This window comes from Perca fluviatilis, chromosome 17 (assembly GCF_010015445.1).
Source record: "Perca fluviatilis chromosome 17, GENO_Pfluv_1.0, whole genome shotgun sequence".
Taxonomy (NCBI): domain Eukaryota; kingdom Metazoa; phylum Chordata; class Actinopteri; order Perciformes; family Percidae; genus Perca; species Perca fluviatilis.
The window spans coordinates 28,189,852-28,202,189 of record NC_053128.1 but is presented as its reverse complement, the minus strand read 5'-3'; the positions used below and the strand labels follow the sequence as shown (position 1 = coordinate 28,202,189).

General features: G+C 42.8%; 1 protein-coding gene across 1 annotated transcript; it reads left to right on the top strand.

The window, feature by feature from the left end:
• Positions 1–165: 165 nt before the first annotated feature.
• Positions 166–11,877, top strand: LOC120545781 (3-hydroxy-3-methylglutaryl-coenzyme A reductase-like). Its single transcript, XM_039780359.1, has 20 exons — positions 166–301; positions 653–855; positions 970–1,081; positions 1,281–1,368; positions 2,762–2,846; positions 3,044–3,149; positions 3,268–3,374; positions 3,457–3,576; positions 3,710–3,843; positions 3,960–4,246; positions 4,533–4,687; positions 4,798–4,992; positions 5,115–5,273; positions 5,357–5,514; positions 5,629–5,734; positions 6,440–6,610; positions 6,876–7,016; positions 8,477–8,635; positions 10,693–10,847; positions 10,936–11,877. The coding sequence occupies exons 2-20, from the start codon at positions 694–696 to the stop codon at positions 10,964–10,966; spliced, it is 2,631 nt and encodes an 876-aa protein (XP_039636293.1). The 5' UTR covers positions 166–301; positions 653–693; the 3' UTR covers positions 10,967–11,877.
• The last annotated feature ends 461 nt before the right edge of the window (positions 11,878–12,338 follow it).

Below are 12,338 nucleotides of genomic sequence, written 5' to 3'. Positions count from 1 at the left end.
TTTTTGTTATTTGATGAAGTAATTATCTTAATATATAGCACAATTATTTTCTTGAACACATTAAAGTGAGGTTTTATACGGTGGCCGGGGTTTTACTTTGGCAAATTACTCCGTCCCAATATGGCGGCAGAGACGCCCCGTGACGTATTATTAAGCGACGTTAACATGTTCTTCAGGATTTCCGCATCACCATGATGGTGTCGTTACAGATTATGTTAGCTATCTAGCTGAGCGATTTGTGGCAAGAGGCATTGTCATCATGTAAAGGACTGTCTAACCACGGTGTAGTTTTCATTTAAAAGTACGCGAATTCATCTTTTACTAGACAGTACCTAAAAACGTGTTTATGAAGTGCGGAGGGACGAAGTGACCTTGGTGGCAGGCTGTGTATTTGTAGAATGTAGCTAATGCTAACCAATGCTAACGCTAGCCACTGTGAGTTAACGGCTAAAAATTTTTTAGCTAATGCTAACTAGACATCAAGAGGAAGCTGGTCTTACAGAGTCCAGCTAAACGTACAGACAATCTTTAGGCTTTGGTTTGCCATGAATGAATGTACAGCGGCGACAATTTGTGGCAACGTAACATCTTGTCTCGTTGAATGAGAGTTATTAGGTGATGTTGTCATCTTTTTTTTTTTTTTTTGTAACAGGTGAGGCTGTGACCCTGGGTAACAGGAGGCACCCTGAGACCATGTTGGCTCGCCTGTTCAGGCTCCATGGCCTGCTGGTGGCCTCCCACCCGTGGGAGGTAATAGTGGGCACCCTCACTCTCACCGTCTGTCTCGTGTCTATGAACAACCTGGCAACCAGCAGCCAGATGTGCACCTGGAATAAGTGCCCCAAAGTCGAGGAGGTGAGTCTGCCTGAGGGAAGGAGGAGGCTAGCTTGGGTGTAAGCGGCTCATCCCAAATGTAAATTGCTCAATTAGTGTTAATAAGAAGTTATGTCTGTGCTGGTTTTCTCACAGAAAGTCGACAGCAGTGACGTAATCATCCTAACGATCACACGATGCATGGCCATCGTTTATATCTATTTCCAGTTCAAGAATCTGCGACAACTGGGGTCCAAATATATACTGGGTGAGTATGATATGATCTTGTACCATTGAACTGTAATGGCCACAGCTTTATTATAAATACCACACAGACAGTACAGTATATATATATATATATATATATATATATATATATATATATATATATATATATATATATATATATATATATATTTATTTATTTATTTATTTATTTTAACTGTCAACATTCTATTCCCTTATAGGTATTGCAGGTTTGTTCACGATGTTTTCCAGCTTTGTTTTCAGTACAGTGGTCATCCACTTCTTTGGGAAAGAGCTGATGGGTCTAAAGTAAGCATTCCAAATGCACTAACATAATTCTTATTGTTCAGCATATATATATATATATATATATATATATATATATATATATATATATATTTTTTTTTTATTAGGGGTAGGGAAAAAATCGATACAGCATAGTATCGCGATATTTCCCGTGGCAATACTGTATCGATACACAGACGCCAAGTATCGATCTTTTATTATTTAAATTGCACATGAGAATTTAACTTTTTGGTAGTAGAATAATAAAATCAATTGCTTATTCAGTCCACCAGATGGCGCTGTTTGTTTTCTGGTGAGGTCAGCGGGGTGACTGTCAGCGTGCAGGAGGATGTAGATAAAATAAACATGGCAGCGTCAGAGAAAGAAATTAGAAATGCACCATCGGCGTTTAAATCAAGTGTTTGGACTTTTTTCGGAGGGGACAACTGAGATGGATATGAGACATGGGATTTGCAAGGAGTGTCGTATGCAAATAAAATACTCAGGGAATACCACAAACATGAGGGCTCATCTCACACGCCACCATCCAGAGTTAGCGTTAGCCGAGGACGGTAAAGCTAATGCTAAACCAGCTCCGCCGAAAAACCAACCAACACTGGACACACTTAGCTTGACAAAGCTACCTCCCAATTCAGAGCAAGCTAAGAAAATAACTCAAGCCATCGCCTACTTCATGTGCAAAGACCTGCGTCCATACAACGTTGTGGAAAATGAGGGATTTTGTCACTTGCTAAAAACACTGGAACCAAGGTACGTGACTCCGTCGCGCCGTTTTTTCACGGATACAGCCGTACCCAAGCTTTACAGAGAAGTTAAGCTTAAAGTTCAGGAAAGTTTGAAACCAGCAGAACGTGTTGCATTAACTTGTGATGCATGGACGTCACGGGCAGTGGATTCCTATGTGACTATTACAGCTCATTATCTCACAGAAGACTGGCAACTGCTGTCTCACGTTCTCCAAACTAGAGCAGTACACGAAAGTCACACCGGGGCAAACACTTAGTTAGTTAGCTTGACAGTCACATTTTACAGCAATAAATTTCATGTGAGATGAACAAACAGATGTTGACAAAGTTTTCCTTTGGGGACATAATAATGAAGTTGGAAAAAAGGTAATAAATTGCAATATATTGCAGAATATCGCAATATGTTTAAAATCGCAATAATATCGTATCGTGACCTAAGTATCGTGATAATATCGTATCGTGGTTCCTCTGGTGATTCCCACCCCTAATATATATATATATATATATATATATATATATATATATATATATATATCTCGTCATATTGCCCAGTCCTATAGAATGTTTTGACTTTTCAACAATGTAGAAAAGTGCTGCAGTGAAATAGTACAATGCATTCCCTGATTGACATTTGTCTCTTTTCCCTGCAGTGAAGCCCTGCCATTCTTCCTCCTGCTCACTGACCTGTCCAAAGCCTGTGCGTTGGCCAAGTTCGCCCTCAGCTCAAACTCTCAGGTAATGTCACACCCCATGTTTTGGTGTATGTGTGAACTGCAACTAAAAAAAGATTTTGTTAATTCATAGTTGGGCGGTTTGATCGTTAGGAGCCGAAATCAGGATACAAATTTTATTAATGCCGCAGCCCTGATTCATAGGATGTGTTAAGTTGAGTTGTTATTGACTTGTGCAATGGCCCGGTGTCCTGTTTATAGGAGGAGGTGAGGGAGAACATCTCCCAGGGCATGGCCATCCTGGGCCCCACCTTCACCCTGGATGCTCTGGTTGAGTGTCTGGTCATTGGGATTGGCACCATGTCAGGTGAGGAATACTTATTTATTTTCCTCCAAAACGCTTCCAGCTATGTTCTAATTTTAACACTGTGATGATGATGAATTGAGTGGGAAATTGAACTAATCCTATGTATATTGTTTTCCAGGTGTGCCTCAATTGGAGATCATGTGTTCTTTTGGCTGTTTGTCTGTCCTGGCCAATTACGTTGTCTTCATGACCTTCTTCCCTGCGTGTGTCTCCCTGGTCCTGGAGGTGAGGATGATATGTAACATCTGGGAGAATTATAGTTTGAAATGAGTTGCTTGCCTCTCACAATAAATATGTGCGTGTACAGCTGTCCAGGGAAAGTCGGGAGGGTCGTCCAATCTGGCAACTGAGCCACTTTGCCCACGTGCTGGCTGAAGAAGAGGACAACAAGCCCAACCCTGTGACCCAGAGAGTTAAAGTCATCATGGTGAGAAACCGTATTCAGCTCTGTCAACATAACATTTGCAAATGTGGTACCAAGGTTATTAGTCAACTGTGTACACCGTTGTGAAACATCAGTCTGAAGGACCGACCTATCTATTTGATGATATCCTCCTCAGTCTCTGAGCCTGGCCTTGGTTCACGCTCACACTCGACTAGCAGCTGAGCATCCAGGTCACAACCGCTCGATGGAGGGACCAATAGCTAAGAGACTGGACTCTGGTGGTGCTATGTGGCCTCTGAAGCTCACCAGGTGAAAACATATATAAACAAGGAAGATTCCTCATTCCATGAATACATTTGCCTGCTATTGATTGCCGTGCAGTAACTTACTGATGCACGACTTTGTCTCTGTTCTCCTCCGACCAGTATGGACCTGGAGCAGGTGATAACTCTTGGTCTCGCCCTGCTCTTGGCTGTGAAGTACGTCTTCTTTGAGCAAACGGAGACAGAGTCTTCCCTGTCCCTCATGAGTCCCATTATCAGCTCTCTTCCAAGCCAGAAGCCCAAGTTGGCAGAGGACTGCTGCAGGAGGGGCTTTCCAGCCCCGAAACCCCAGGCGACCGTGAACGGTACCTTAGCAACCAACCCTACCTCGCCAGCTGTCTCAGTCTCTAAACTTTCCCCTGAGGCTGGCACGGCGTTCGGAGAGACGGGTGAGACTTATAATTGGTGCTGCTAGCTTTATAATGTCTGTACTCACAGATGTATGAAAGCCTTTATTGCACACCTCTTTTGTCGGGCAGGTGCGTAGGATGTGATCAAAAGTAGCAGATCAGAAGCTTAGAAAATGTCCCGCACACTGACCATTACTACGCAAGCAATAATTGATTTAGAAAATCCAATGTTTCGGTCTTAGACCTTCCTCAGGTGTAATCGCAGATGAAAACACTGCTTTGTGGCTTTGCCTGACTTCTGTCTCTTGTGATTCCTCAACAACAGAAGTGACTCAGCCTCCAGCAGCCTCCGGGGAGAACGGCCTCTGTGTTTCAGGTTTCGGGGACTCTTTTGCTCCGACAACACGCGTTCCTCATAGTAGCTGTAATTCCGAGACCCGGCCGCTGGAGGAATGTATGGCCATCCTCTCCGATCCACAGGTAAGCTCCCAGAGGAGATGGAAATCCTTATAGAAGACCTCTTTTAGTTCTGTATTTGTCTTGAATGGTTAAGAAATGACTGGTCTGCCCTTGTTGCTTTTTTTTTTCAGAGGGGGGCCCGTTTTCTCAGCAATAAAGAGGTGATGAACCTGGTTACCTCACGTAACATCCCGAGCTACCAACTGGAAGCTGTCCTGGAGACTCCAGAGAGGGGCGTGGCCATCAGGAGGGAAATGCTTTCACCCAAACTGCCTGTTCTCTCTGCTTTGGCTTCTCTGCCTTATAAAGACTACGACTATTCCAAGGTATTGGCAACATGCATAGCTTTCACTTTCGATGGTGTCTATGCTGTCTAATCTACGAGCAGATTTATTTTCTTACATTTTTCAACAAATAAAACGTTTAAGTATTACTTTGCATTTTGTAGGTGATGGGCACTTGCTGTGAGAATGTGATTGGCTACATGCCGGTGCCAGTTGGAGTGGCTGGTCCCCTCCTGTTGGATGAGAAGCGGTTTTACATTCCCATGGCGACCACAGAGGGTTGCCTGGTAGCCAGCACTAACAGAGGATGCAGGGCGCTCTCTGTAAGTGAGGGATAACTAGCGCTGGCTGCTGTTGACTGTGTGCGTAGGCGCTGTGCTCACTCTTTTTGTCTTTTCCGGTCCAGCTGAGCGGGGGTTGCCGCAGCAGGATCCTAGCAGACAGTATGACCAGGGGTCCTGTGGTGAGGCTGCCCTCAGCGTGCCGGGCCGCAGAGGTCAAAGTCTGGCTCGAGACCTCAGATGGATTCGGCGTGATCAAAGAGGTTTTTGACCAGACCAGCAGGTCAGTGGAAACAATCATAGAATGATTGTAGGTTTCTCCATTTCCTTTGGTCCCACCTATATAACATGTTACTGAAGGACATACAGATCATACATGAATATCTACTCCTGGTAGGTTTGCTCGACTGGAGAAGCTGACGGTGGGCTTAGCGGGGAGGAACTTGTACATTCGCTTCCAGTCTCAGACAGGAGACGCCATGGGCATGAACATGCTTTCCAAGGTACGACCAAATGTTTTTTAAAGATTCTTTTAATGGGCATTTCCACCTTTTTAATGATAGGACAGCTCAGACATGAAAAGGGAAAGTGAGGGGGGAAGACAGGCAGGAAAACCGTCACAGGTCGGACTCGAACCCTGGACCTTCTGCATCGAGGGACAAACCTCTATATGTGTGCCCCTGCTCTACCAACTGAGCCAACCGGCCACGCAGTCGATGCAATTTTAATGCAACCTCTGTTGTCTGTACATTTTTAGTAGGGCTAGACGGATTATCGGCCCTGGCCGTTTTTTGGCAGTTTGCAGATTATCTGTATCAGCGTTTTATTTGCCTGATAACCGATTTTAAAGTTTATTAATGAATTCGCTGCAGCTCTGTGTCCGTCCCTCTGCTTCTGTTTCACTCCCCACTGAGTCTGACTGCCCCCAGTCCCGCCCACAACACCATCTGACTCTCTTACTGTGGATTAAGTTTCTAATTTATTAAATTATTGCTTAAAGCATTTAAACTTTTATGTTGGAGTTTGTAACATTCCAAAATCCTTATTTTGAGTTAAAGATTTTCACTGTAAATGCACATCGATTCCAAATATCGGTTATTGATTTTATTAACTGCTAATAATTGGTATTGGTATCGGCCTTGAAAAACTAGTATCGGTCGATCCCTAATTTTCTTTTTCTTTTTTTTTTTATCTCCATGTCTTCCCAGGGGACCGAGCAGGCTCTGCACAGACTCCGGCAGCAGTATCCAGACGTGGAGGTGCTGTCGGTCAGTGGCAACTATTGCACCGACAAGAAGTCCGCCGCCATAAACTGGATCCTGGGTCGGGGGAAGTCTGCTGTGTGTGAGGCCTCCATCCCTGCCAACGTGGTCCGAGAGGTAAAGACAACTAAAAACAAAACTCTTTCTATTATAAATTGGAATTTACCTGCTTGCACACTAAAACCCAAAAATAAAATGCTGCGATTAATTCACCTCCCAGTTGAAGGTTGGAACTCGAAATTGCGTCACAGACTTGACAAGAATCAAATCACAGTTTATTTATTCTTTCAATTTACACAGTTTTTGTTAAGTGTGCTGATGGTTGTTTCCTTTTGTAAAATCATGCATTTCTTACTAAAACAACCCATTCACGTGTCTGTAGGTGTTGAAAAGCAGCGCAGCTTCTCTGGTGGATCTGAACATCAACAAGAACTTGGTGGGCTCGGCCATGGCTGGCAGTATCGGGGGTTTTAATGCTCATGCCGCCAACATTGTAGCAGCCATCTACATCGCCTGTGGACAGGTAATGGATCACTCAACATGTTTAAGCCTTTCATTTCTGCATCTCACATAGTGTTTTTAAAATCCAGATGGTCCAGAATCAAGATGAAGATAATTGTTTAAATGGTGAAATTGCACGTATTCCTGGTGTGACTCAGTAGTGACTTTGAGTTTATATATTTATATATATATATATATATATATATATATATATATATATATATATATATATATATATATATATATATATATATATAAAATGACTGCTAAAAATCTCTATCTGTTTATCTGTGGAGCTGCAAAGAATAATCGATTAGTTGTCAACTGAAATGAATCGCCAACTATTTTGATAAGCGATTAATGCGATTCTCTGATTCCAGCTTGTTAAATGTGAGTATGTTCTAGTGTCTTCTCTCCTCTGTGACAGTAAACTGAATATCTTTGAGCGGTAGACAAAACAAGACATTTGAGGACGTCGCCTTGTGCATTTTTCACAATTTTCTGACATTTTATAGACCAAACAGCTAATCGCTTAATTGAGAACATAATCCACAGATTAATCGACAATGAAAATAATCGTTAGTTGCGGCCCTAGTCACGTGCTACACAAAATATTATATTTTGATAAGAGACTACTACTTTTGTACTACTTTTCAAGGTGTGTGCTGTGTCAGACGTATCAGTATGACAGCCTGAGATGGAACTTCTGAATATTGAAATAGCATAATAATAATTTATTAATCCCGCAAGGGGAAATTACAATTTTTCACTCTGTTGGTATTACACACAGGCCTTAATCTCTCTCTCTCTCACACACACACACACACACACACACACACACACACACACACACACACACACACACACACACACACGCACTAATGGAGAGATGTCAGAATGAGGGAGCTGCCCATGGAAAGGCGCACCGAGCAGTTGGGAGGGGGGGGAGGGGGGGTTTTGGTGCCTTGCTCAAAAGCCCCTTGGCAGTGCTCCCTACTGACTGGGCTACTGCCACCCACTGCCACATTTTTGAATTGACCGACTCAAGTATGTGTATCGGCCTTTATCATCCCTGTATTAAGGGCTAAATAGGTCAAATAAATCCATTTATATAATACATGAAGAATGCTGATCAAGTGTATCAAAGCTGCAATGGGTAGAAAGCAAAAAAACGCCAGAATTTGAAAAGGAGTGAGACCTTTTCCTGCAGCTCTCCCTCTCACCTCTGTTGCATGGGCAATGCATGCGCTTAACGCCCAGTAGGAGCGCGCTCTCTCTCTCAAATGAGCTGTGATTGGCCAAAGTCTCCGTCACAGGCTGGATTTTCTGAAGCCTGAAAACGGAGATGCAGAAGTCTAGTTTTCTCTCAGACCACTTTAAGTACAGTATGCTGAAAGAATATTGTGAAGTGTTAGTGGTCGTCAGCGTAGCTCAAAGTGTTAATCAGTGCATCGCCACGCTGACTGGGTGATATTTCTGTAGGACCCGGCTCAGACAGTCGGGAGCTCCAACTGTATCACGCTGATGGAGCCTGCTGGTCCAGAGGGGGAAGACCTGTACATCAGCTGCACTATGCCCTCCATAGAGCTGGGCACTGTGGGAGGGGGCACCAACCTGGCTCCACAGCAGGCCTGTCTGCAGGTAATGCCACCTATACTTTTTATTTTTAACAATTGAACAAGATGGTTGAAATGCTAAAAATGTCATTTCATGGTAGTTTTAGTTTGAAGGTTTGTCTTAGTGAAGCTGTAAGCTGTCTGTGCATCGTTGTGTTCAAGTCCTTTTGTTCAATGAATGAATTGATGGTACATTAGTACGAAAAAGGATTTATTTAACTGACAAAAAGTTCTTTAAAGACATCGTAGTGGTAAATCACCTGAGAACTTAAAAGTTGGACTATAAACTTGAAATGTGTACACGGGCACTGAACAAAAATGATCTTCGGCGGAAGTTTCAGCCACTCGGAGGACGTTCGTCGCATCGGTGATTTGCCGATTTGTCGGTGGCCGCCGTGTTTCTACGGTGTTATTAGTACAGTTATTCCCACGGCAGGACCAGCAGCAGCAGCATGCTACTGCTGACCATAGCCTCTGAGCCTGAATGCAACGTTGTTGATAGAGCCCGACCAATATTATTGGCCGATATTAGGCATTTTCCAAACTATAGGTATTGGCATTTATAATGGCCGATTAAATGAATATTTAAAAAATAAAATAAAAACGGATGAAACGGGGCACTCTACAGCGTCCCTGTTGGCAACACTGTTGTATTTATTTATTTATTTTGTTGTGTTTTTGTTCAAAGGACTTTAATATTCATAACCTAAGTTTGGATTTTTATACATTTTATTTAGGGATGCACCGAGTATTCGGCCACCGAAAATTACACCGAAATACTTTTATCACCGAAACAATACGGCCGAAAATGTTGTGTTGACGCAAACGGAAACCGCGACCTGCACGTGTGTCAGTACCTTGATCCGTTCCACCTGCAAAGCGTCTCCTAGGCAACGAGGTTGAGACGGCCCACGGAGTGAAAAGTACGCTCTTAGAGTCTATCAGCACACGTTTCACTGAGATCTATTCGGATCCGCTGCACTTCATCGCGACTGTACTTAATCCGCGTTATAAAGACCATTACTTGGATGCGGAAATAAAGCAGCGCGCACGAGAAATGATCCAGGCCGCGATGGATGCGGAGAACCCGCGTGGAGACGGAGCAGCGCCCGGCGCAGGAGATCAGAGCGCCGAAACAAAAGACTCGTCTCTCTGCACCAGATGAGGGGCATGCACCCTCGTTGTCTGATATGTTCAGTGAAATCCTGCAAGAAAGTGGCTCAAATAATAATAATAATAATAATAATAATAATAATAATAATAATAATAATAATAATAATAGGTAAGCTATTCTGTTCTTAGGCTACTGTATACTGTATGTATCAGATTGTAGCCATATTTCTGCTAGATATTTTTTTAATTAAACTTTAATATTAATTTATACAATTGCAATGCCTTGATTTTAGTAAAGTTAGTACACAGTCATAGCCATAAATGCAATGGTACTAATAATTGGCTTAATTTCATTCAGGGTTTCGGTTTTCGGTCTTGGTTTCCTCTTTTTTTCGGTTTTGGCCAAGAATTTTCATTTCGGTGCATCACTAATTTTATTTATCAGAATTTTAATATATTTTGATGTTCCTCTGTTCTGTTGTGACAATAAAACAAACAAGTGTATTTTTAAACTGCATTATTATATTATTTTAGTAAGGACTCATAAATAACTACAAATAACTAATGTTAGGGAAATCTTTTTTTTTTTTTTTTTTACGCGTTTCTTGATTTCTTTTTAAAATATATATCGGCCGATATATCGGATTTTTAAATCCCCAAATATTTGTATCGATATCAGCCTTAAAAATCCTTTATCGGTCGGGCTCTAGTTGTTGACGCCATGACGCGGCGCAGCACTTCACGAGGGCGAGGGGCTGAAAGCCGCTGGTCTGTGTGCGCTGTAAAAAAAATAAATGCGCCGTTGTTTGGGAAAGAAATTAAATTTAGATTTTATGTACCTGGGTGGGTCTCAGTCTACCTGGGCGGTGCGCCCAAGCAGAACCTATGTATGGGAAACACTGCTCAGTTCTTTGATGCTGTGCTGATGTATAACTTTCACCCAATAGCTGTATCCCTCTGTGTCTGTAGATGCTCGGCGTCCACGGTACCAGTTCCGACCAGCCAGGCGATAACGCCCGTCAGCTGGCGCGTGTGGTTTGTGCCACGGTGCTGGCGGGGGAGCTCTCCCTGATGGCCGCTTTAGCTGCTGGACACCTCGTCAAGAGCCACATGGCCCACAACAGGTTCTATATTTAACCCCCGTTCTCTGTGGTTTGTAAACGTCAAACTTTTCCCGGTGAGTTCTGACTTGGTCCCGGTTCTCGTTCCCAGATCCAAAACAAACCTGTCGGAAACACCTTGATCAAAAACAGAGACGGCCGTTTGACGTCAAATGTTGACGGCGCCCTCTATAGAGGCGACTGGGACTGAACGAGCAGCTGGCAGAAGAAAACTTCCCAGTGAGACCTGAGAGGATCGAATCGTCTCCTATTGGCGTCGTTGTGAAGGGAGCGCCGTGGGCGGAGGACGTCCAGGCTAATGACCACACCCAACACGCTGACGACCACCGTCAGCGTGTGCTTGCCGGCCTCGTGTGTCGCCCCACTGATTGCAAACCGGCTTTTCGGGTTGGGATATTATGTTAAGGGACTTATTTGTTTGCATCTGAACATTGCAGTTGTTTTTGTTATTGGCACTGATCTTTCAGACAGCTGTGAATTATTGATGTTGTTTGGATTGGATACACTCCACCATGCTGCAAGTCTTGGAACAAGTATCCTGTGTGTGTGCCTCTACACTCTCAGCCAAAAGCAACTTGCGTCTCCTATCAAACAATCTAATGACATAACTAACCACAATAATTCTTGTATGTTTTTTTTTTTTTTCAGTCCAAAATGCATGAAGAGAGGTTGCCAACAGCGGGAACATATTTGTGTTTGAGCAATCGATCTTTGCACTTGCCAAAAGCTAGCTAGAGATGGCGCTGTTACTGCTATAGGTGATATTTGCGCCTGTTTAAAATGCCAACTTTCTGCCTGAATGTAGGTTGTACTAAATCGGTGTTGTAGGATATCACTTGCACAACCCTTTACTGATTCAAGGTGCTACTGTATACTGTAGAATGAGCGTGGCTAATGGAAGGAAGGAAAGGTTGTTGTCACAAGGTGACTTGTTTGGATGAATTGTTAAAGGTTTTCTTTGTGTCACGGCGAATAAGATCCCTGGAAAATCAAAGCCATATTTAGTAATTTAATAAACTTTCATGATCTACTATGTGTAGAACGATTGAAGGATTTATTGGCATGGTGGAAGTTAATCCTGCAGGTTCTTGTATCGTTTCCTTTTTTGAAAAGCGATGAAGCTCAGCTGCAGCCTTACATACAGTATGTCTGGGAGAAGTTAGAATATTCAATTTTAAGCTATTTTAAAAGATTGTACTATGTATAAAAGCACTATATAAATTCAATTTATTATTATTATTATTATGTTTTATTTAAAAAATAAATTACACATGTTACATTATGTTCTCTCAAAGTGCTCATATTATGCTTTTTGGCTTTTCCCCTTTCCTTGATTGTGTTATATATCTTTTTTTGTGCATGTTATAGGTTTACAAAGTGAAAAACCCCAAAGTCCCCCCCCCCCCAAAGGGACTTACCATCTCCAACAGAAAACACTGTTCACCAACTGCTTTGTAACACACGTTATAATGCTCGCCTAGCTGCTAGCATGGC

Coding starts and splice junctions, on each gene's coding strand:
- LOC120545781 (XM_039780359.1), top strand. CDS start 694: ATGTTGGCTCGCCTGTTCAGGCTCCATGGCCTGCTGGTGGCCTCCCAC. Junction 2,847..3,043: donor CCCTCAGCTCAAACTCTCAG/GTAATGTCACAC, acceptor TCCTGTTTATAG/GAGGAGGTGAGGGAGAACAT. Junction 5,735..6,439: donor GCATGAACATGCTTTCCAAG/GTACGACCAAAT, acceptor ATGTCTTCCCAG/GGGACCGAGCAGGCTCTGCA.